Source organism: Dasypus novemcinctus, chromosome 3 (genome assembly GCF_030445035.2).
Source record: "Dasypus novemcinctus isolate mDasNov1 chromosome 3, mDasNov1.1.hap2, whole genome shotgun sequence".
NCBI lineage: Eukaryota > Metazoa > Chordata > Mammalia > Cingulata > Dasypodidae > Dasypus > Dasypus novemcinctus.
Window position 1 is genome coordinate 122,160,732 of NC_080675.1, and position 26,637 is coordinate 122,187,368.

At 37.5% G+C, this 26,637-nt stretch overlaps 1 protein-coding gene across 1 annotated transcript in view; it reads right to left on the reverse strand.

The window, feature by feature from the left end:
- ATP8B4 (ATPase phospholipid transporting 8B4 (putative)) overlaps positions 1-26,637 on the reverse strand; it is a 292,064-nt gene that overhangs the window by 240,415 nt on the left and 25,012 nt on the right. The window contains exon 3 of the mRNA XM_058294177.2: positions 20,662-20,720. Within this exon, the coding sequence (XP_058150160.1) occupies positions 20,662-20,720 (59 nt within the window). The remainder of the gene's footprint in view (positions 1-20,661; positions 20,721-26,637) is intronic.

Sequence of the window (26,637 nt, forward strand, 5' to 3'; positions counted from 1 at the left end):
GAACCCAAATATCTATCAAACAATGGCTTGATAAACAAAATATGGCTCATCTATACAATGGAATATTATTGGACAAGCAAAAGGACTGAATTACTGATACATATAGATGAACGTTGGAAACATTATGCTAAGTGAAAGAGCATATACCATATGATTCCTTTTACATATTATTTTCACATAGAGACAGAAAGTAGTTTAGTGGTTCTCAGGGTCTGGGAGAGGGAGGAGAGTAAATGAGAAATAACTGCTAACGGATACAGGGTTTTCTTTTTGGAGTGATGGAAATGTTCTGAAATTAAATAATGGTAATTATTACACAACATTGTGAATAGATTGAAAAACCATTGAATTGTATACATTAAAGGGTGAACTTTACGGTATGTGATTTAAAACTCAATTGAAAAATATAAAATAAAAAGCACAAGAACTATTAGCACAGCTAGTTGAAAGGGTGTAGCTCCATGGTTGAAGCCTGCTTCATAAGCACGAGGCCCCAGGTTCAATCCCCAGTACCTCCTAAAAAAAACCAAAAAACAAACAATTAGCATAGAAGTAAAGAGAGCAGCTACCTCATAAGGAGGTTGGGGGTGAAGGTGGATAACCAGGGAATATTAGTAATTAGTCATCTTTTAAGTAGGCTGGTGGGTTAATTTATTTTTGACTTTCATAGCTGACAGATATATTCCCTTTATTCCTTTCTATTGACACATATTTTCTCTTTAAATATATCTCCAACTCCCTCCAAATAAATTTTTTTTGCTCTTTCCTTCTTCCTATAACCCTTTTAATGCCTTCGTTCATTTGCAAAAAATTTGAGAATTTAATATGTACCAGGTCCTGTAGTTGGAAATTGATCAGTGAGCAATACAGAACTTAAAATATAGCCAGGAAAAAGGCCCTTGAGCAAGTAGCTAAAAGTATGTGAAATATTAGAATGAGACTTTGGAGTGCTCTGGAAGAATAGCAAGACACTCCCTAGCCTAAGGACTGGGAGGATGACTAGGAAATAGTAGGCTGAGTAGTGAACATTCCCTTCCAGGTCTTGGAAAAAAGGATAAAGTTGAGATCTTAAGATCAAAGAAGAAGAAAAAAAGAAGTAGCAATCACAGGATTCATACTGCATCTATATATTAGCCAGGTGGGCCTATTACCTGACCCCAAGGCCAGGTAAGCTTAAGCACACTGTCACAGACAACAGGCAACCAAAGTAAGCCTCCTGTGTAGTAGGAGGAGCATCAGAGAACACCTGCTCTCTGTAGGCTTCTCACTTTCAAGGAGAAGAAGGGCAGAACTGAGCTGAATTGAACTGAGCCCAGTCATTCCTCCAAGATTAACACATCAGATAAACAACTCCTCATTCCATGGGACAGAGTGAGTAAAGGAGTGAGAGAGGAAAAAAATCGCACCAGATGAGAGCCCTCCACCTGAGAGACAATATCAGGATGAGGGAAAAGCATGGATCCACTAACATATAATAGTACAAAGACCCTGAGGCGGGCCAGAAGATGGCATACCTGGGGAGTTAAAACAAGGACTTCATGACTGGACTAGCAAAGTCAGCACAAATTGGGCTAGAGAGAGAAATTCCTTGGAGTTCATGCTAAGGATTTTGATCTTTATTATAAAACCAGTGAAAAGTGAATTATTGAAATTTTTAAAGTGAAAAAGTAACTTGAGGAGATTTTCATTTTAAATTATAACCTGGCTACAAAGAGGAAAACCAATTGCAGATGATTCAAGAATAGATATGAACATTGAATTAGTCCAGGAAGAGATGATGGGCAACTTGGACCAAGGTAGTAGCAGAAGGGATGGAGACATATAACAATAATGATAATAATAAATAATAATGGTTGATATTTATCAAGCTCTTACAATGTGTACTGTTCTAACAGCCTTACATTTCATCATTTATCTTCACAACATCCTTATGAATTAAGTACTAATATAACCATGCTGTAGATGGGAAATCCAAGGATACTGTAGTTAAGTAATTTAAGCAAGGTTGCACAGCTCCTGAGTAGTGGAGGCAGGATTTGAACCTAAGCATTCTGCTTTCAAAGCCTACACACTTCACCACTATGCTGCCCACTTTACAGGTGAACTTTCTGCTTTCAAAGAAATCATCCCTCACTCTCTCCTCCCCTTTGCATTTCTAGCCTTTCACCTTTTTCTCACTCTTTCCCCTGACTTAACCCCCTTGGTAGCCCTTGTTATCTACTGCCTCATCTGTGGTTACAACTTCCTTGTACTCCTTTTCATTTCCCCTCAAGAATAATTATCTTGGCTCCTGTAAAGCAAAATGCAGACAAATAATGTGATAACTGCTCTCTGAATTTAGTTTTGCAAAGCCCTTTAAACTTTCAGTATGAATGCTTGATGGGGGTAAAGAAGAATTTTGCTATATTTACTAAATGACTAATTCTTCAGAGATTGGCCATCAATTAAATATTAATAAAGTGGAAAAATATTATTTGTTATAATGAGATTCCATTATGTAAACATACTGCTTAAAAATACAAAGTGTACAGAAAATAACAAACATTGGTAAATCAGCAAACAGAGAATTTGGAGAGTTTGGCTCAATTTTTCCACCGACAAAAATGCAATTAATAATATTTCTCATCTATATATTTATAGTCCAAGGATGGAAATGAGATGAGATCATAGATGTAAAAGAATTTTTGATAAGTTGAAAGAATTATACAAATAGAAGAATTTTGTTTTCTTTGACCCACTGTGAGGAACCCTCAAATAATCCAAGTGGATTTAGGAAATCCAATGTACTAGGCAGGATAATTGGGTTACATCATACTAACAAACAACTCCAAAATCTTCATGACTTAACACAATAAAAGTTTATTTCTTTCTCATGCTTCTTGTCCAAAATGAGTTAGCAAGGAGATTCTGCTAATCACAGATGTTCAAGATGGAGCAGCCACCATCTCAAACATTTCCAGTTGCAGTACCAGAGGGAAAGAGAAAGCTCTGAAGAGTCTTGCACCTGAAAGTAAATGCCTCAACCCAAGTGCTCACAACTTATTGGCCAGAACTATTCACCATGTGCCCAAGACAGAAAACCAGAAACACTTACTGTGCTTCACTAATGGCTACCAACCAGAAATGGAAACTGACACTAATATTTTTGGAATGTAAGACATACAGCCTCAAATATATATATATATACACATACATACATACATATCAAAATCAACCCCTATACCCCAAATCAGGTCCTCTTTTAGTGCCAGATGTAACAGACATTTGACTATTTTTCCCTTCTCTTCAACTAATACTGCACCAAATTTCTTAGTCCTGTTGTCTGAATGAATTCAACTCCCATCCATAACTCCAGGGTCAGGCTTAGAGTAGCTTAAGCCAACTGTGTGGTCCACCCTCCTAATTACAATTGTGAGTTCAGGACTAGGCACATGACCTATATGAATTCTGAGAATATGAACTGGAGAAATTAGCTTTCTCTTTCTTATTGGATTCCAACCTTGAAGCAAGTATCACTAGAGGTCACCGGCAGCGTCTTGAGACTATGATGGGGAGGCTGCCAAGAATAAAGCCTGTGCTGAAGAGGAAGGGCTGAGAAATCTAGAGAAAGAAACTAAAAAGCCTTTCCTGAGGCTAACCCTATCTCTGGACTTTTTAGTTATATGACAGTTCGTTTATTTTATAGTTTAATTCATTTGAGTTAGTTTTTCTGTTACTTCCAGCCAACTAGACATCATGTTAGAGTATTAATAACATACACAAAGTCAGTTTATGTTTCAACATAATAATTTACTTTTATTTTTGTGTTTGCCTTAACGAATGAGTCACAGAAAGCTAAACTGAAATGCATTCAGTGGTTGTCCAGGATCATCTCCTGCGTCTATGAAACCCACAGGCCAAACCCCAGGAACTTTTGCAATAAGTACCACAGTTTCAGCATTATCTAAAGATCTTCCCACATTTGATGAAATATTTTTATGTCATGACAGCTATAAAAAGTAACTGTTAGGAAATTGGGTGGGGGGGGGGGAGGGAGGGAGCATAGCTTCCTTGCCATAAGAGGAGGCAGATATAGTATTGTTATAGTACTATCTGGATTCCAGTGAGAGACATTATTCTGACTCTTAAGAGAGAGATTACCAAAACCAAAAAGAGACTGTGTCCACAGACCAATTGCATAGAAGAGGAAATAGCCAAAAGGCATTTGCAACACTGAGAAAATATGCAAAACATCCATGTTTATGCAAAGATGCCAAAAGAATGTATGTATGGGCAAATGGGTCTGGAGCTTGGGCGCCTGGCGCCTCATTGATACCAGGCAGAACCGCAGTTCTGCAGCATTAGTCAAATGTTGCCCAGTGCGGAGTCCATAGCTGCTCGGGGATGGGAGGAATGGAGAAATGATAGTGCTCCTCTAAGAACACTGCCAGGGGAGGGTTAGCCCACAGAAGTGGCTTTACCCTCACCCTCATCACCACCATCACCGCCATCATCCTCACAACATTCTCTTGAGCTTGGGCTCCCAGCCTTGGAGAGAAAACATTTGTGGAAGGAGAAGAGCAGAGGCCACATTTCTCCCCACATTCATTCATTCATTCAACTGGTATTTGTTAAATGTCACCTATGTGTCAGGCACTATGTCTTTATCCAGGGATAAAGATGTGAATAAGCAAAGCCCTCCTAGAACATGCATTTTAGTTGTGGGTGAAAGGCAAGGTTAATCTGACTATAAATTTGTGAACTGATAACACAATTTAAGAAAGTGATAAATGCTGAAGAAAACAGTGAGCAATAGAGCAGGACCACCTTGCCTGCCAGGACTCCCTTAGGAAGGCTGCTTGCCTCATTTTTCCAGGTTTAATGCAAAATCAGAAATATTCTATCTGACCAGATTAGTGGGGCACATTTCTCCCAGAGGGGTGACCAAAATAATCCTTTGCGTTTATTCTGAAGAAAAAAAAAAAGAACTTCTTTGTATGGTTTAACTAAAAACTCGAAAGTTAAGGTTACTAATGTTTAATGCACAGATTCTTTTATTTACATGTGTGTAATTTATAAATAAATATACTTTCATCAAGAAGGTTTTGTTTTTATAGGTAAGGAACATGCTCAAAAAAGTTTGAAGAATATGTACCTAAACATTGTTATAGTCATGGAAATAATTACAACCCATGGGTCACCATGACATGGAACAGAGTGGAGAATCTATGATTTTCCATGTAATGGTGTCTGTGTCAAGTTAATGCATACAATGACCCCAACTAACGTGTATTGGCTCCTTATATATACCAAGCACTACACTGAGCACTATATGTACATCATCTCAGGTAGGTAATCTTCAAAACACCCAAAAAGCTGGTAATATTTCAGCACCATTTTTCGGGTAAAGAAACTGGTGCTTAGAGTGGTTACAAGTCTTGCCCATAAAACCAATATTTTGTGGCATCATACATTCTCCCAAACTGAATGTGTTTCCTGTGAAACAGTCTCTTATTCTCCTCTTGATTAATAAACTCACCGACCTTCTTAAAACATTCTTCACCCTGGTAAAGAAAAGTCTCTCTCAATTAAAGCAAAGTGAAAGGCCCACATTAATTCAATCAGCTAAGAGCAATCATTTTCCTAGATTGAATGTTTCAATCTAGGGAAAGCATTGCCAGGCTTGTCTAGGGAGCTTCATTTCCCATCTATAACTTAGAAGAGCAAACAGTGGCTATAAAAGCTTTCAGGTCTCAATCTGTCTGACAATGCCATGGACCTTGCTCTCTTTTCCATCCTCCAGACCCTGTTTAGTGTTCCAGCATCTGAAGGATTGTTCTAGAGCTAGTAAATATCCTGTAAATAGAAATTTATCTGCAAAGATAAATTTGGACAATTACCAAGGGAACAAATTAAATTTCCCTCTGAGATTAATTTAATCATGCTAATATTTCCCCCCCTAGGGTGTTTAGGTACATACAACGTAGAAAGACTTTTGGGTAATCCCAAACAAAATGCTAACTTTTCTTTGTTGATTTCTGGAAAAAGACTGATAATATCCTTAAAATAATACACAGAGGGAGGGAGACTTAATATAGCCTTCTCCACAGAGGTAACAGGTAAAACAAAGAAGACCACAAAAGAGAAAAGAAATTAAAGATTGTATTTCAGTGGGACTTTCATAGGGCATCCCTCGTGATTTGTTTTTCCTCCTATTTCTGCTATGCCAGAGCTTTTCTATACTCCTTTCTTCTAGATCCGGCATCTGCTATGGAGTAGGCCCTCAGCTTTGGCCCATTGATCCATCTGGGTCTAATGCTTCAGAGGCCTTGGACAACCAAAAAGGGTTATCTCCTTGAGGTAATGTGAACTAGCTTACCCAGGGCCTTCCTTAACTACAAGGGAGTCTTAGGATAGCTTAGAGCATACAGAGCTGCTTTGTTTATGAGGACTAACATTAGTCTGTGTTCATACTACTGTGCAGTCTGGGAATTAGGCCAAATTTCAGGTGGGACCTCGGTGTTTATGACAATAACAAGGCACAGTGGAAAAGTTCAGTTAACAAAGAAAAGGCACCCATAACAAATTGCCCAAAGTGCTATAACAACAACACACCATGAAAAATCTAATCCTTCCTAGGACTTTACCTCATACACTAGGGTTCTATGTAAGTAATATTAGCTCTGGGGTACCTATGCAATTTCCTTCTGAACCCTGGGGATCAGATGAGAAACACAAGTAGCTCTGAGGCCCCACCCTCTGCAGCGCACTGAGCCAACGGAGACCCCAGACAAACTCACACAGATGTCCTTCTACAGATTTCCCAGCCTTTCATGATCTCCAGCCCCTTCAGAGCCAGGGTTGGACAATAAATCTGAACTTACACAAGCCCACACCACTGAATTTTGTGTGTTTTCTTTGCTAAGGGTTTTTTGTTTGGGAATAGACAATGTTGAGAGGGAAAGAAGAGAAGACTGGAAAATAGGAAAGCGACATTCTCTACACGTGGGTTGAAGGAATCTTCAAAAGCATCTTCTATCATTAAAACACAATTATAATAATAGATTATACAGGGAAGTATAAGTCTTTTATTTTTTGTGATCATGTCACATACAAAGATAAATTTGGTTAGACTGTTATCCTCTGTAGGAGATGATGCGTAAGTTCATGCAGGAGCCCTGTGAGTGCTGAGCGGAGTAAGAACTGCCAGGACACAAACGGAGAAAATGCACAGCAGTTTCAAAAGCGTGTATCTAATAAAAACTCACTAGGACAGATACTCTAGGTCATTGAACTGATTTGCAGTGGAGCCGCTTCTCACGGGGACAATTCTAAGAACCAAGCTCCAGGGAGGGCAACAATGGGGATTTATTTATTTTGTAGTTAATGATCCACCCAAGTGTCACTGGGGAGACCAGCTTGGAATAACAGTGACTACATAAAGCTGCTTTGAAATAAAGTAAATTGGATCCCTGCCCCTGTTTCCTGAGTCAATGGATGGATGAATGAATGAGTGAATGAATGAGTGAGGAGTTCCTGGTTGCAGGTCCTGAGCTTTCTCCGCCATCTCATCCTCTTCCCTAGTGCATTCCTCTTCCACATTTCTCCTATTGATTGACTCCATCTAACTGTAAGGGTTGGAAAATGAAGTTCATCCTGAACCCTATGCAAGTAAGGGAGTTCTCAAGAGGAATGAGCAGGAAAGGTAGGTGGGTTTGGAAGAAAAGAATCAGAAAGCATCGCGTGGAAACAGAAGACTATGCTCTACCTCTCTCCTACTGAAGGTCACTAGCAGCCTTATACTTAGGACAGGGGATTTGAAGGGGGTGAAGGAGGTAAAACCTAGGGATCTGAATATGGCATGTGGCCTGAGGTCATTTTTTAGACACCAGTTTTCTCACAGTTGTTACTGCTTATATTTATAACAAAAAAGGATGTCAGACCCATTTTAGAGATTCTCTTCCCATAGTAGTTCTTTCCAGTGAAATGATTTGCTTTAACTGTTATAAAGAAGTGACACCAGCAAGGCTGAGAGCATACACACAGGCAAAGCCAAAGCCCTGGCCCAGCATTCCCCTAGGTTTCTAGGAAATTTTCCAATTCCAGAGGTGAAGGAAAGTCCCCCCACTAAACTGTGAGCTCCTGAAAGGCAGAAACCACTGTGTCTTCTCTACCTCTATGTACCTCACCTCAATGCCAGGCATACAAGTTACTTAATAAATAAATGCATGAATAAGGAGTTGATTGTAGGAGTGATTCATAGAATCTCTCTCTGAAAAAATGTACAAGTCTTTTGTGTCAAACACTATCCTCTGTCTATTGTCCTGCATTACAGCTCAGTTAGCCAGGGGAAGGACAAGACATTAATTTCTAACACTTCAATGTGAGGACCACTTTCCTACCTGATGGGAAAGATCTTGGAAATAGGATAGCACCAAACAACTGGGTAGAGAGGAAGGAAGATGTGGAGAGGGAAGCTGGAAAAGAGGTGAAACATATTCTATCCATAAATAGCTTCTGCTAAAAGCACTTCACTTACCATTAGCTTGTAAGTGGGGAAAGATCTTATCACAGCCTCTAGCAAACAAGCCCCACAGTTTCTCTGAAAATGGCACTGAAACATGCCAAGTTTCTGTGAAAACATTACAACATAAACCACTTTCAACATGTGCCTTCTTACTCATGATCAATACAGCTATTTTGACACAACTATTCTAAAAGAGGAGGAGGAGGAGGCAGAGAACAAGCAAGGAAGAAAAGAAGTAAGGGAGGAAGAGAGGCCAAAAAGAAAGGCGTTAGATATGTGGCAAGACAGGTAACCTCAAACCTCAAGCTAAAAATGTGCAGATTCAGATGAAAGAACTTCCTTGTTTCAGTAAAGGTTCAAGATTTTCTTAAAGAAGTTTTTCCTAAATAATCTAAGTCATGTTCATCATAAGAAACAAGAATCTAGTCAAAAATTACCCAAGTCAGTGTTCAATTGCCCCAGGAGATAACTGAATGTTAGGAAGAAGTAAGGGCTTGGAGTCCTAACTCTGAAAAGTGACTCCACATTTTACCAACTAAGTGGACTTAAAACAGTCTCTTAATCCCTCCAATGCTCAACTCCCCCAACTGTAAAACATGGGAAATATTATCTACCACGTAGAACTGTTGCAAAGAATAAAGGAAATATTGCATGTTAAGCACTGAACACTGCGCTTGATAAATAAATACTTTTTTTTCCCTTCCCACCTCTTCACTTTTGACAAAATCTTCAGGGCACTCCTAACTAAAATAAGAATAGAGGGTCAGTCCAGTGTTTCTGAATCTTAAATGTGTACATGAAACATTTGGGGGATTTTGTTAACATGCAGATTCTGACTCAGTAGTTTTGTGGTGTGGTCTAAGATTCTGCACGTAGTCTGAGGCTATAGGCTATAGACCACACACACCTCAAGAGACAAGGTATTAATCTTTAAGAGTTTTGATAGACACAATTTTTTTAATATGGGAAAGGTTGCATGCAACTTTTTCAAAAGGCTTGGTAAATAATTAGGGTGAATTAATACAAATCCAAGATAGCCCCATTTGTACATTATAGATTGTGAACCTTGACTATCATGATTTCACCAGTAGATCACACAGGTGAACCAAAGTTGCAGGCAAACCACCCACACACCTTCCACTAGGACTTAGATGAGAAAGACAGTGTCCTTTTGACCCAACTGAAGATATTTTTCTAGACTTCTCTGTCAGTCTTTTAAGAAAAATATCTTAGATGAAAAGAAAAATCATTGTAAAATCAGGGATTTTTCATACATTTCCGATTTAGCCTCTGACAAATAAAAAGATCAGAGCAAGCATTAAGTTACAAAACAAAGGAATAATGGAGGAAATTCCAAAGATATGTGGGAACATGGGAGAGCATGGCAGGGTAAGAAGAGAAAATGGTGGATGGGGAGAAATCCTTTAAAAAAAAAAAAGTGGACACGGTCAAAATGCAAAATACTGATTATTTGCAAAGGCAACCATAGCATATAAGCCCTAAATGGTTTCACAAATTTATTTATAATTATTCCTTCACAAAACATAAATTCAGAACTATTTAAGGATGGATTTTCAGTAATCATACATATAATTCACATGTGAATTAAGGGGAAAAAATTCAACTGCTCTTCATACTCAATGCATTTTATTCTAGTATATCCCAGGAGTGTTTTCTAGTGAAGTCATCATTTTTTTAGCCAGTTTAGGTGTTGATAGTAGTAAAAGTAACCAGACTTGGCTTTTTGACTAGCCCTAAATGGTTCCCCAAATCCAGAGAGATTCAAAGTGCAGTGCAAATTGTTAAGTTTCAAAAACAAATCAGAGCAGTCTTACATGATATAAATGTAATGTGGTATTTTACCACTGTTTTCATATTTTTAAAAAGAGATTTATTACCAATATGAACTGCTTTAAGAAAAGAAATACATTCATCTCTTAGAAAAATTTCTTCCTTACCCAGATATAGTGAAAGGCTAGGTGTAACACAACTTGCTTTCATACTTAATTTTACAATGTTCTGTACTGTTATTTCATTTATGCATATATTATGAAATAATCTCAAAATTCCAATGGGATAGCAAACTTCTGGAGGGCAGAGACCTTATCTTATACTTTCTTAAATCCCAAGAGCACTTACCATAGTGATCAATACATGACTGATAAATCCAACTGGAAAAAATACTAAATAATACTCACATGGGACAAAAGCAATTCCATTTATCAGAACAAAGCATGAGCTAATATAATTGTTAGTAACTTACAATACAACTCATTAATTTTCAGCACATAACTAGAGAAGTACTTTTGTCAAATAGGCATTAGTATAAAGATAGATTTTTCACATTATTTAGCATAGCATTTCCATGCTGTTTATTAACTTTTTCATATCAGAGAGCAAGGGAGAAGGAAAAAACAAACATTCCTTTAGCTTATTTTCTTACCTAGAAAAGTCTGAACAATACTTTATCTGGAAAATATTATAAAGAAGCCCAGCCCATTTGTGTTTCTAACCTCAAAAATGTCTTGCTTAGAATAATGGTGCTTTTGTGGCATTTGGTCTACGCAAATGTTTGAAATAGCACAACATGGTATTAAGTGGTTTGCAAGAATCAGAGAGACATGACTTGGAAAGGAATCTCCAAAGTTCAATTATTCATTCCATTCTTCTGTCTCCATGTAGAAGTCATCTAAACCAGCATTATAATAGATGTTTCCCCCCAAAAAAGCTTTTCTATTTATTAACACAGAGAGCAAGAACAGAATATAATTAAATAAAAGGTGGGTTGGCAGCAGGGACAGTTAATTATAGAAAATATAAACTAGTTAAGTAAACAAAACATAATAATTAATGGCCCAATGGCAGCTTGGAGGGTGGTCTCCAGTGATAAGGCATATGACTATGTTCCCAACCTTGTCTGTTCAATATTTTCTTAGACTGGTTCTTAACTCTGGATGCACATTATAATTGCCTGGAGACTTAAAAACAAAAAACAAAAAAAAGCTGTCAATGCCTGGACTCTACCTCCAGAGCCTCTGATTCCATTGACCCATTGGTTTTGATATCAATGACAATACACAAGGCATGCTCATTAAGACCACGTATGACACAATAATGAAAGTTGGATGACAGAATGAGTGCCTATTATGTGCCAAACCCTATGATGGACAAGATACAGAGATAAATGTGACCCAGTCCTTGTTATCAACAGCAAAAATTAGAGTAATAGGAAATTAATAGGAGTCAACAGTCACAAAAAAACTAGTGCAATCTTTGGCTACATGAAAAATTCTTTCTCTTCTCTAAACTGGTCAAATAACTTCTAAAATATTGTCTTTAACTTTGAGCAACCCATTTTAAGAGGTTATAGAAAGCTGGGGCTCTTTGAAAAGAAAAGGAATTGGGGCAATTGTCCTGGAGATTCTTCTACTCGGTGAGCCCATTTCTGATATTTTAAACACAAACATCAGAAAGTTTGACATGTAAAATAAGAGACTTGCATTGGTCTGTTTGGCCTCAAGAAGAAAATCTAAGAGCAATGGATATTAACACAAGAGAAGATTGATATGTCTCAGTTGATGGCAAAACTGTCCAATGATCAGAATTATCCAAAGACAGAAAATATGGTTTGGGGAAATAGTGGATTCCACCCCCTCTAGAGGAATATAAACAAAGGCTGGACATGTAGTTCTTGAGAATTCTGTATAGAGAATTAAATGGGAAAACTTTAAAGGTTAATTTCACACTTTGATTCTACAATGAACTTAAGCCGACTTCCTTGTAGTACCAGGTCAGTCAGTTCGGTTTCTCCATTTGTATAAAATAGTCCTTCTTCTTCACTGTACTTTGGGACTATTGGTGAATACAACATAGCTACAAAACACCTGGATCACCACAGCTGTAATGAGGTAACATTCATTCACAGCAAACTTGACAACCAAGAAACACATATGAAATCCAGAAACATTAGGGCTGCTAGAGAGGTCAAGGCAAGAGTATAGGCAGCTAGAGATTTAGATAACCAATCTACAAATGAGAACCTGGTTGCTGTGCTTTGCTTACTTCCTCAAAGAAGAGCCTCTCACTGTTCAAGCCAGAGCATTGCTGAAAAAATTCATACACATCCTTAAAAGCATACCCTTAACTCCATGTCCATGTACACACTAAAATACACACATATGTAGCCCCTAACCAACTCTTGGATAACTTTGTGGGTATCTTCAAGCTTAATACTTAAATAGCTTACTTTTGCAAGAAATCAAATTGAAAGTCACATATAAAATAGACCAGAAATCTAAGCATTGGTGTCATAATAAGGGATATGAATTTGAGACTACATTTTTAACATGGTTTTATTCATATTTCAATGACAGAATATGAAATCTAATAATTGCCATCTTTTATAGTATGATTCCCAGAACCAGACTATTCAGTCTAGAAAAGAAAATTACAAAACAAGATAAAAACCACTTTGCGACCGTTGGGTTGGTGGTTTTTCTATTAACCTCTTGACCGTTAACTAGACTTGCCCAATTTCATCCATATAGTTGATTTATGGATTACTTTTGCAAACTGTTTGCAGACAAAGAAAACTGCATTTTGTAACTCCCTGTTCGCAAGAGACGTTAACCTTCCTAGTCTGTCTTTTCGATTCTCAGTCTTAGCTTAAATTTATTTTAATGTAGCAAGTCTGTAATACAGCTCTGAAATTTTAACATCAATATTAGCTTATTTTAACTCTCTAATTATAATTACATGCTGCCTGGATAGTTTTAAATTTCATATTACAATGAAGAAAGTAAAAGTAAAACCAAAAAAAAGCTAAGCCCAACCTATGTGTCTTTACTTAAAATCTACTTCACAAAGCAGATGGAATGGGACTAGTTTATGAGAACACTGAAATTATCTCAAGCCTGAACAGGTAAACAACAAACATGCACTTCAGAGCTTTAAAGTTTAACTGGGTTCTTTAATTACCTTAATGTTCCATTTTAGAACATTTCAGAATAGGAATTCAGAGTCTAGAAGAAATTATTAAAATAGATCAAGGAATGGAACAAGGAATCAGACAAATACTTAGTCAAAGATTAACACTATTTAAACAAATCAGATGTCAAAAAGATAAAATATTTATGCTTTTTCAACTCTTGAATCTGAAAAGAAAATGAAGTTGGGAGATATCCAAAAAATATCTTTTCTCTAAAAGTAAATTATTTATAACAGAAAAAAACCTCTGTCATATAGAACTAAGAAAAATATACACAGATATTAAAAGCACACATGCAAAAGGCATTTTCAATGTTTGCTGAAAAGCCTTTGTTACTATGGTGATGTCCCAATACAAAAACCCAACAACCAACAATTAGAAACCTATAACAAATGCAAGTTACTGGCACTTTCCATGACTAATTCCAACTTGTCACACTGCGTGTCATCAGCTATACTCCTCGGCTGGTACATAAATTGCTCCATTTACCAGGCCTACTGGTAACGATGAGCAATATGTCAGCAGTGCAGCTATGCTGCTCAAGAAATAAAAGAAACCTCAACTTCCCATCAGGCTGGGGAATAAAGCAGGTCTGGGATGTGTCCCAACATGTTGATATCTCAAGAGTCTCCCTAAGAAAATAATTAGGGGGTTACCTTTCCACGGACTTTATGTTCTTGAAAACCAAAACATGGGAGAAGGATTAATTCAAAAAATGTTTCATTTAATTTCAGTCAGCCTGAAAACTTAACCCTCTTTCTCTCCTTTTTATTGCAAATTCTTAATTGGGTTGACTATACCCCATTCCCTTCATTTTTGCATAGGTTTTCTTTCCTACTCTCTGACTTCCAACCCCACATTTTTTTCTATTAAAACTATTTTCATGAGATCCTCTAGTTGCTTTCTTCTGCTCTAAAGATGTTTTTCCTTAGTTCTTAACCTTATGGACCTCTAGCATTCGACCCTATTAACCATCTGCTATTTCCTGAGAAGTTCTCTTCCCAGGGGCCTTCATCTCACTACCCTCTCTTGGTTCTCCTTAGCCCTCTCTGCTTCGTTACTCTTGAGCTCCCCCTCCCTCCCATTCCATAACTCTAAGTTTCCACCTATAAGCCCCACACTTTAGCTGTCACTCCTCAACTAATTCTGTTTTTCTCCTAGCTTTAAGTATCTCCTCATAAGTGATATTTCTAAATCTACAGCTCTATTGCCACCCAATTACCATTCCTTATTAACCTGGGCATTTCCATTTGGAAGTATGGCCTATTTAATCTGGAGACCAAAGAACAATCCTTTTTCACTTTGTGACTCCCCAGCTCCTGAGAACCTACTACCTCATTTTCAAACTCTTTTTTTTTTTTCAACAATCTGGTCTTGCCTGCAATTTCCTGTGGCACACTCCTATCTCCAATTAGGTCTGGCTCCAGGCCTTTCTTTGCTCATGCAGCATCTTCCTGAGATAGGTTGCACAAGGTTCTAACCATTTTCCATTTCCTCTAGCAAAACTCCCTCAAACACTTTCACTCACTGTCTCTTGTTTCCTAACTCAAGTCATGCCACAATTAAAATTTAGCATCATCTTCTTCATTATTACCTATTATCAGCTTTGTTCTCATGTGCTGGCCATTCTTCCTGAGTAGACCATATGCTCCTTGTGGGTGGAAAGCAGAATTTATATCTACTTTTGTAACCCAAGGAGCACTCAACCCACTGTTAATCTAGTCAGACAGGTGCTTCTAGAGTGCCCTTTGAGTAGCCACCTAAAAATACCCTGCCTGTCCCAGTTTCCTCACACAGCTTTATCCCCTTGAGTATCATATACTTTCTGTACATTGTCTCAACCCTCTTTGGAAAGAAAGTAAGAAAACAAACACACGTGTTGCTAGGCATAGAGAAGACGCATTGCAAATACTGAATTTTGAAAATCACTTTATTACTTTAAAAAGGGAAGAGTGACTCATCTATTCACACACACACAGGAACATGCTATTTTACTTTTATGCCAGCCTGGTCTCAGAGAAATACAGGCACAATGCAGTATTATGGGCCTAAGGAAGACCAGTGACTGTCCAAGGTCATACAACTATAGTGATGGTGGATGGACCAAATATTTCTACTCCTCTCTAAACCATTTATTCTGAATTTTAAAAAAAGAGAAGATACCAAGCCATGTTTAAAAGGGTGGGAGGGAAATGAAAGGGATTTGTATTAAAGTGAATCTTAGTGTGGTCAGCCTTCAGGCCACTGAGCTACATTTGCTGCACTGAATGAACACAGTTCAGATAACGCAAATGATCATTGTTCTACCAGACACAATAATCTTGAGAATTACAATAGGTTCTGCCCAATAACCAAGATATCAATAAGAACTTTTAGGGTTCTAGGAATAAATTATGGTGTTAAAATTACAAATTTTGAATGGAAACCTTTCTTTACAAGCATGCAAAACTATTTGGTTAAATTTTCACCAATTTATGTAAGTCTGTGCAGAGCCTGAATAGGATCAATAATTCAGCTCAGGAAAAAAAAATCCTTAGAAACTTCCATCTACCATTGCATATGAGATGAAGTCAGATAAAATTGAATGTTGGCTCTACTGAAGTTTCTTAGTTTGAGGCAGGATAACTTCCTCATCACTCAAATGTGGTCATCTCCCTTCTCTAGTACTGATAAAGTTCAAGAGAATTGAATGGGAATAGAATATGTCTGTCCCTATGTGAGAGAGAGAGAAGAACCAGTGGGAACCAATGCTTTCCAATACCACTTCTTTATTTTTAAACTATGTCAGAAAAATAGCCATAATTAATCTAATACTTTTTCTGACATTCTTTTACATCAACACATTTTAACACAACTACAACTGTTTTCACTACTTCTACCATTCACTTTGAACTCCTTTCAATAGGCATAATGAGTTGCCCTGTTTGACTCACATATAATTTCTCTAACATTTTCAACATTCACATATTTTAATACAACAACTGTTTTCTTTACTTCTATTATTCATTTCTATTATTGACCAAGAAAACTGAAGTCCCTTCTAATGAGAAGAATAATTCTCATGCTTGGCTCACTCTCTCACCCCACTTTGTGTTACACATCTTGGCAGCATAAAATCCCTTCTGTAATTTTATGTTCCTACCTTACAGTTCTCACAATATTATGTCTAATTTACCAATTAATTTTACTTAGTATCATTAACCTTGTCTCTCGTTTATATTCTAAACCCTTTATCTCTCAAGAGTACTTTCAGTTGTTTTTTTAAACCTGTATAATGTCTGATCTAACATGCTTTGTAGCCTTAGAGTTTGTTAATAAATTAAGTTTCTCTAGATATTGGAATATCTTCTAGGCTTCAAAGAGAAATGTTTGCTTGGCCAGGCTCAGAGAGTTTAGAAATCGCACCATTATCTGAGCTTTGTGTACATTTTTCTCCCAAATTCTCATCTACAAATGCTGAAGGGTAAGATTTAAGGTCATTCTTAGCCTCACATTGTAAAATTTTATATCTCATTTATTTCTGGCAGTTGCAAGTCCCTACCTTTTCCTCAAAGGTATAAAAGCTTCACTAGCAGATAATGTGGGGTAGGGAGTGGAGGGTTTTTTCGGTTTGTTTTTCTGTTGTTTTTTTTTCTTGGATGGGTCAGAAGAACAGCATGTTATCATGGAAAGAATATAGGCTTCGGAATCTGGCAATCTGAATTAGAATTCCAGCTTTGTCACCTATTAGTTCTGTAACCTTAGGCAAGTGCCCAGATGCAGCCCTGCCCCCTTCATCTCCCTGGGTTTTGTGGAGGATAACAAATTTATACAAAGCATCTGGTACACAAACAATTTGCAAGCATGGTTAACGAATAGAAGTCATTTTCTGGCTGTGTGACCTTGAACAAGTCACTTAAGCATCTCTATGCCTCAATGTTTTCCTAAATAAAGGTGAGATGATAAAAGCACTCCATAAATTTGTTGTGAGATTAAATAAATTTAATATATATATATTCTACTTAGAACCATGGAAAGCACTGAACGTGTGTAAGCTATTATTATTATCATTATTAACCATATATCTGCGAATATCCATGTTGAAATTATCAGGAAAATTTCCTGAATTCATCAAATGCTTTGCACAGAGTAGATTATCAATAAATATTTATCTCAAATGGAATTATTATTTCCTTTTTTTTTTTTTTTAATCTCTACTACCACCATTAGTCTTCTGGTATTAGTTGTATTTATTTCTCTACTATTGCCTATCTGGGCAATTTATCAGCAGTTTCCATACCTTTGGTATCACAGATACACTCATTTTTTTGGCATGGTCTCTGCTGCAAGATATTTACAAGTTTAGCCAATTTTCAGTTCATCTTTCTCACTGATATCTTACTTTATATGCAGTTTATAGGGAATCTAAAATTTTTTGTGAGTATTCACCCACAACCACGTTTGGTTTAAACAAGAAAAAGGCACAAGGTCTGATACATAATCACCTAATAATTATTACCTAGTCTTACTATTAGCAAATGTTTTATATAAATTATCTCATTTAATTCTTTAAAAAATAACCCTACAAGAAAATTTTTCCATTTCACGTATGAAATAACATACTCAGAGAACTACAGATCAGGTCAATAACATATTCAGAGAACTACAGATCAGGTCACAAGTAAGGATCTACTTTAATCCTTACCATACCTCTTTGTAAAAGTAGCTAAGTAAACTGAGGCTGAGAGGCTCAGCAACTCACTGTATGGCCAGACATGTGATGGAAGTTCCCAGATCAAAGTTACACCAGCAGTTGTAGGGGTGAACATGCTAATTCCCAGAGGGCCTGGCAGCTATTCAGCTCCTTGAGCAACAATAATGGTCATTCAGCTCAGCAGCTTCTCTTTCTCAACTTTTGGTACCACTCTAGGGTTTGCCATCACTTAATGGGTTTTGTTTTTGCCATGGTATATTCAGCTCAGAGAGAGTGAGTTGCCTATTAAATTGCGATGTGTGACCATAAAGTAATATTCCATGGCCCTGTTGTTATTAGGAAGCCCAACAGAAAACACACCCACACCCACACATCTGTGTGCTTTTGCTCAGTATCATGAAAGCTTAAGAGAAAACCACCCTGGTTTCCTTAGGATTTGATTACTTTTTTAAAAAAAAGAAAGATCTGAGCCAATCATGCAAAGTGTTGACATCTATTAAATCTGAGTGGTGGATGCACAGGTATCATATTATTTTCTGCACTTTTTTCTAAGCTTGAAATATTTCATTAATGAAAAGTAAAAATAACTGTAAATATAAAAGGCTGTATGACCTTACAAAACACAAACAACAGTTGGCTTTTCTTATAGAGTTGCTACTCACAGAATGAAAACACTTGTGATACATTGGAAAACAAGTAAACACAGTCAAGTACTTAATTCATAATTACATCATAGTAAATTACTTATTACTAGGTTTTTATCCCCAAGGTCTTAAAATACACATATTTACACCTCTGATTTGGGATTTGATAGTCAAGGTTTTTAAGGGTTATGCATTACAGTTAAAGGCCTGACAGTAGAATTAATGGAAAGGGTAGGGGCCAAGTCCGGTGATGACCAGAGGAACTAAATGACTAGATATCAGGAGGCCACACCGAGTGGCCTCCGTCACCTTGGGGAATTATAGTCCCTCCTCATCTCAGGCTAGGAAACATGGTTCATGGGCCTCCTCTCAGGGATTCCTTCTCTCAAGAGTGCCCTTATTTTAACTAAGCTTACAAGACACAAATAAAATCAGAGTGACAAGATATTGTTTTATACTGAGAAATCTTTCATAGAGAAAGTGTACTGACTCCTTATCAGGAAGCCTACATTGAAAGTCAAATTACAATTACAACTTTACATGATTAGCACAGCATGAGAAAATAGGGGTTGATAGCTACCTTTGTTGAATATTTAGTTACATTGCACTGAAATAACCCAATGTAGCCATCGTCATACCTAGAAAAGACCTACCACTAGGCACAAAATACTAAAAAATCCATTGATCAAAACTCCCTCTCAAATAGCCAATGCCTGGGTGGACACTGCCAAAATTTGGCCCTGTGACTCTCATATTTCTATGCTTTAATGGCTTTCCAACCCTCTTCAACGTGAAACTTTCTTTCATTAGTTGTGCTGGTATAGTCAATCTCATGGCAGGTTTGGGAGGCCTTGAAGAAAATCTGCTTCTTTATATAGTATCTGCTCATTTCTACTCTATTGTGCAGTAATTTTTTAAATGAACTTTCAAAAGAAAATCTTATTTCCAAGCTTATGTAAGGAGGGTCAATGCTTTAAAAACTTTAGTAATCAAGGTAAACAGAACTTGTGTCTGGTAGCACATGAGAATGAAAAATGTGCCCACGTGTCCCCTGTAGAGTCATTTCCACCAGTTATATGTCTTAAAGCTCATAAAAGATACCATGTAGAAACATTGGTCAAGTCATGGAAGGATGAGGAAAACTTTATGAAGCCTATGAAATATTTCATTAAGTTGTTCATCAATGTATCCCAATTTCCTAGAAAAGTGGCACTTTTATTACATCTAATAAAATTTTCTTATTTAAATGAAGAAAACCCTCATTAGAAAAAAGAAAAACTTGTTCAGTATAAACTTATAGTCCACAATCTAAATTAATCATTCCTGCCTCACACTTTGTAAACACAATCATTAGGGACCATGAAACTTTCTCCTGTGCTCCCTTGTTCAGATTCAGCTTGAGTTATTTAGAGAAAGCCCTCAAAATGCCATGTATCACCCATCAGGCACTTCCATCTGCAAGTGCTACCATAAAGGCCCATTTTCAAATTATTCCTATGGATTCTAGTTCCCAAATGAGCACAAAAAATAAACTAAATATCAATTCATGAGAAAGTGTTTCCATCATCCTCTTCCCATGCCAATCATTCTAACCACAACTAGTGCAAAAGAGAAATAAGTCTCAGACAAACCATTATGCATGATGGAGACTTCTACAATGTGCACAAACTTTACTAATTCTGTATTTATGGAAACATATTGTAACTTGCTATTAAAATGGGTCAACAAAGAAAATTTTTAGTGAGGTCATAAAGTTCTAGAAGGCAGGGATCATACAATCCTTAAGGTAAGACCAGCCTCAGCATTTGTATGCTACTTGTGTTTTACTCACTGCATACTGGAACTTTTCATTATATTCACGGTCATTGGCTTTCACTATCCGTTCCACTTCTACAGAAAAGAGAAATAAGACATGAAATTAAATTTTAGACCCATAGAAATACATAACTCATTAAACTAAAGTCACTTAGGTTACTCTGATTGTTGTCAAGGTTGCAAGAATTCTTTCCTTTGGAATTTGAAGGGCATTAGCTTTTTGCAGCCTAAATGTTGGAACACATGTTGGAAAGTCCCAAAATGGAAAGCTGAAATGTTTCTCATTGTCTTTCTGATGCAAGCTATAAAGCAAAACCTTATGTGTCTCCAATTTCTATGTCCCTTCAGCTCCACAAAGACCCTTTCTCTTAACTTTAAGTTATTTCAGTAGAAGCCACTGAAAGTCAAATGTCATCCTGGGAAGGGAATTTTGTTTTTCAGTTACAAAATCATGAAATATAATATATCCTAATAAAAGCATACAGCAGTAGTCAATGAGGTCATTAACCTTATGGTCATGGAGCCAAAAGTGAAATGTCTTAACAACTGAGGCATAGTGATTAGAGCTCCACATGACCATGAAACTGAGACCTTCCTTTAGATGGAATGGCCAAAGAATAAAATAATTTCTGAAGGCCAATGAAAAGATCAGTACAAATAATAAAATAAAAGGACAAGCAAACAAAGATTATGACAGTGCAGAAACAAAAATTTGCAGGGTGCAAGAAAAACCAATGCCCCAGAAACACTAACAAAGCATGTTTTTGTAGTAAGGGTAACAATCTCTTGCTCCACATTAACTGGATATAAGATTGATTTTTTTTTAATTAAATGATGGAATAATGACCTCCGAGAAGGTCAATAAATTAACTACCAGATGTCAATGTTGGATATGTGATTTGGCCATCTTTCTTGAGATTCCCTTAATTCCACGATTCTCCACATGAGTAAGTGACAGGTGGTAAAAGGTATGGGGATATGAGTAAGAGTTTGAGTTTAGAGAGGGTGCACACAACCACAGGAAAAAAGGAAACTGCAGTTAAAAAGTAAATTGGAGGCACGTGTTTGGATGGGGGTGAGGAGAGGAAGAGGAAAGCAAAGAGAAGAGATGAAAGTAGAAGGGAAATGAGAAAGATGAGGGAGATGAGGAAGAAGGAAAAGAAGAAAAGAAGCTATTTCAGCACCCTCTCCCCACATACTAGGCGCCATGCATTCTAAGAATTGACTACTTTTCCCCTAATGTCCAGGAAGAATCTAAATGTCTCCACAGCCCTTCTCACCGTACTCTTAAATAGAAAGGTCAGCGTTGAGGACCTTCTCCTGCTCCTGAGAAAAAAACATCCTGGTTATGATTGTATCTGTACAATTTGTAGATTGTTTTATCTGTTTGATGACTACCTAGATGATCTCTTTCTTGTATATCTAATAAATTTTGTTTCCTGTGATTGCTCCTGTTTTTCAGTTTAATTTCTAGACAAATTGTTGATGGGAACAATGTTGAACTGATGACATCAGCTGGTGACACCTGAGTGGGGTTGCCCCTAATGTGTAGAATCCTAAAACCCAGAACCCACCAGGGAGCAACCTCTCAACCATCCATCTGAAAGAAACATTTCAAAATCTGGCTATAAAAGCACTATCCCCTCTTTCTTGCTAATCCCCCAACAAAGAACAAGACTATCTGTTGTGGATTGAATTGTGTAGCCCAGTTTGGATCTGTTTTTGGTCTTGATCTGCATTCTGATGGGTGTGGACCCATTGTAAATAAGATCTCCTCAGGATGCTAATTAAATTAAGCTGTGGCCCAACTGAATCAGGTTGTGCTTTAGGCTGGATTGCTGGAGTCCTTCATTTACAAGCAGAATGAAGGTCAGAGGGAGACAGAAGTGGTGGGAGCAGCCAGAAACTGGAAGTCAATAGAACCTGGAGAGGAAGGGAGATGACGTTTCCATGTGTTTGTCATCTGAAGGAAAACCAAGGAACCCCAAAGATTGCTGGCCAGCTGGACAATACTGACCACAGGAGGAGGCAAGCCTCCTAGCCTCTGAAACTGTGAGCTAATAATTTCCTGTTGTTAAGTCAACACTTTGTATGGTATTTGTTTTGGCAGCTAGGAAACTAAAACACTATCAAATCCCAAAATGGTACTCTAAAGGATGAGGGGACTTCAACGCTTAAAAAGCAAGATAATTAACCCAGAAGTTGTAAAACTGCTGACAGGAAAACAATGACTAGTAATTGGGCAGTGGAGATGGGGGAATGGGGTTGGGATTTCTCTTCCGCCTTGCGAAACGTTAACCTAGCCCACTGGCTTGCTGCATGTAATTTACAGATATACTTTAGATGTAAAGTCAGAAATGACCATTTGTATATTAATTGGCTTTCATTTATAACACATTCAGGTGATGACCATTTTTTAAGTTTCACGTTTGTATGAAGTTAATACAAGGCAGAATTCTATAGTTCTCTACCAAGTTCTGCTTAACTCCATGTGCCTGAATCTTGGCTCTATCGGCTGAGTAGGAACCATTTTGTACAGCATCATCGTGCAACCACAATACCCAAGATCAGGAAATAACCCTATGCCAAAGTGGCCAAGGGAATAACTTCTGTGTTAGGTTAACTTGGATCTTTTTCTGGATGACGAGATTGCTCTTATCCCACATGACCTGGTTAGAGCCAGGAAATCCTCTTACTTTTTGTTTTGGGACCCTTACTATAAAGTCTTAATCTTTGCCTCTGCACATGCTGTAAATGTCATCTTTCTGAACTGAATCTTCTTGGATTAATTGTAGAAGACGATTTTGCTTCCCTTCATTAAGCTCTGCAAAATTCGAGCTTTGGTTCTAAATCCCTGCAGCATTCTGCCTTTAACTTGACCATGCTAGACCTGAATTATTTTTGCAGAAATCATTGTTTTTTTTCATGTGCTATAACAATGTGTGAAGGGATGTAAACCTCTCTTGGCAATAAGTCATGTCCTGAAAGAAGGGGAAACTGAAAACAAATCCCCATAAATATTGAGAATGACTCTGAGGGTCAATGAGTTAATGCCCAATATTTCACAGGCATCATGGGACCCTTCCAGATGGTAATGACAAGAAAGTGTTTAAAGTGAAGTAAAAGAGCTTCCAATCCAAGATGCAAACTGAGAAAGCACTTCTATATCTCCCTTCTTTATTGAGTCCACTGAAGTGACAGAAAATATATATATTTTTTGTCTTTATTTTTTTAATATTACATTTAAAAAATATGAGGTCCCCATATACCCCCCACCCCCTTCACCCCACTTCTCCTGCCATAACAACAATCTCCTCCATCATCGTGAGACATTCATTGCATTTGGTGAATACATCTCTGAGCACCGCTACACCTCATGGTCAATGGTCCACATCATAGCCCACACTCTCCCACAGTCCACCCAGTGGGCCATGGGAGGACATACAATGTCCGGTAACTGTCCCTGAGGCACCACCCAGGGCAACTCCAAGTCCCGAAAATGCCCCCACATCTCCTCTCTTCCTCCCACTCCCTACCCCCAGCAGCCACCATGGCCACTTTCTCCACACCAGTGCCACATTTTCTTTGAATACTAATCACAATAGTTCATGAACAGAATATCAGTAAGTCCACTCTATTCCATACTCTATTCCTCCATCCTGTGGACCTTGGAATGGTTGTGTCCACTCCACATCTACATCAATATATTTTTGAAGAATGGAAACATGACAGTGCTAGAAAATAAAAGTGGGCTTAGCAGAGATTCATGAATCTTGAAAAAAGCCTAGAGGGCAAAATAGAAAGCAGATAGATCATTCTTCAGATAAATTGATCTAAAAATTAAAGATGGGAAGTCCAGGGTTCAATTCCTGGGAAGCTGGGCCACTCAGAGTGCTAGTCTGCGTGGTGAGCTGGCCTGCACAATAGTGCTGGCCCGCGTAGCAAGCTGACCTGAGCGGACAGCTGGGGCAGCAAGATGATGCAACAAAATGAGACACAGAGGAGAGACAATAAGACACGCTGCAGACCAGGGAGCTGAGGTGGCACAAGAGATCGAGCTTTCTCTCCCACTCTAGAAGGTCCCAGGATTGGTTCCTAGTGCCACCTGAAGAGAAGCAAACACAGAAGAACACACTGTGAATGGACACAGAGAGCAGATGGGAAGGGGTAATAAGTTAAATGAAATTTTTTTAATAAATAAGAAGAGTAGAAGAAGAAATAGAAGCAAGAGTATTGATCAACTGAAGTCAAGAGTGAGAATAAAAATGCATGACAATGACCCTCACACCGGCTCCAGATGGACCACAAATTCTTCAGGAAAAGTGAAGGACTGTCTATTTACCTTTATTTCACACAGTTTGTTAGGTAAAAACAAACCAATTTCTCAGGAAAAGTATAATTACTGTTTCCTGGCTCAGACAATAATTTCTCTAAGGGATTCTCATAAAGAAGGCATTGTGTAATGTAAGGAACATAAAATGAGTTTCTTAGAGCTGTGTCTTCTAACAACCCTAGGGACATCATCCAAAAACACAACTCAGAGGAGTCAATGACATGTTCTCAGCACTCAGTCTCTGCTGGTCTGATTAAATCCAGGAATGTATTTTAGGATATTTGAATGAAGAAATGAGCTACATGTCCTTCAAGCAATCATCCTAATTATCCTTTCTCTCAACTAAACTGCATTTGTGCTAAGTATTAAGTGGCGCTGAATTTGAGCTTGAACTTCTGGCAAATGGGGCTGAGTACAGACCCATAAGACAGAAGATCAAACTGGAAATAGTATTCACATTCTTTTGTAAAAGCTGAGGAAACTAACAAAGCCATGTGTCTGGATAGAAAGCCATCCCTTTGCCATTCCACATAAACCAAAAGAATAGTAACCAGAAGAGGCAGAATTCTCTCAGATACTTGCAATTAAGCTGATCCTAAATATAGAAACAATAGGTAATTAGGCTTCAAAGTCCTACTCCATATAATATAATAGAAATAGCCCTCACCCCCCAAAATCATAAAGGTCAATGTAATTAGATGTCTGCCTCAATCAAATAAAATATCAATAAATTCTCATAGAATGCTTATATTGTGGCCATATGTTTCCTGGTACATTCTCTAAGATACCTTATTTGCAAAATGCACTCCAAAATAATTAGGTGAAGAAACCTCATTTCTTTTATGAATTTGTCATTATAAAACACTTAGATGTTAGGAGACATTTACCAAAAGGAATAATCCTAGTTTCAGGATAATTGACCTGAAAAATTTTCCCTCTCAGAATGGTCATCTGATTAGGGCCAATGCTTTATTTGAGCCACTCTTGGTTTAAGATAATAAAGCCATATCCGATATATATATGCATGCTTGTCTTTACATTTAGTAGGGAGAGATGCTTCTAGATTATCCAAAAGTGGTATCAGATCACTAGGAAATACGTTTAAAAGATGTGTTACATAACACTATCCTCCTGAAGATTTTTAATTGCAACTAAAATGTTGGTCCCCTGTTGGCAAGATTTTTACGATTGATAGAAGATAGAGTTTGATGAACGAGCACTCATATAAGAAAAAATATGCCTAGATCTTGAGGCAAGAGGCCCAAGATCTCATTCCACCAGCTATCCATGTGAGCACATTTTAATTCACAGCCTCTCCTCACCTAAGGGACCTCAGCAAAATGACGATACTGTGTTCTGTAAATATTAAATGAGGAAATTTTTGGAAAGCACTTTGTAAAAAGAAAAATTCCAGAAAAGTATTAAGAAAGAAAAAAAGGCTGAAAATCAGAAAATAGGAGGCACACACAAAAAAACCATCCAAGCTTCAATAGCCAATCTTAAAAGTTGCTTATATTATTATTTCCAAAGGAAGTCTGAAGTAGTTTTCTGAATATTTTCCATGGAAATTGGCAAATGCCCATTGAATCTACTCCAGGTCCTTGAAGGCAACACCAAACTGCTAATCTGGCCTCTTCTCCCTCATAGTATAATAAATTA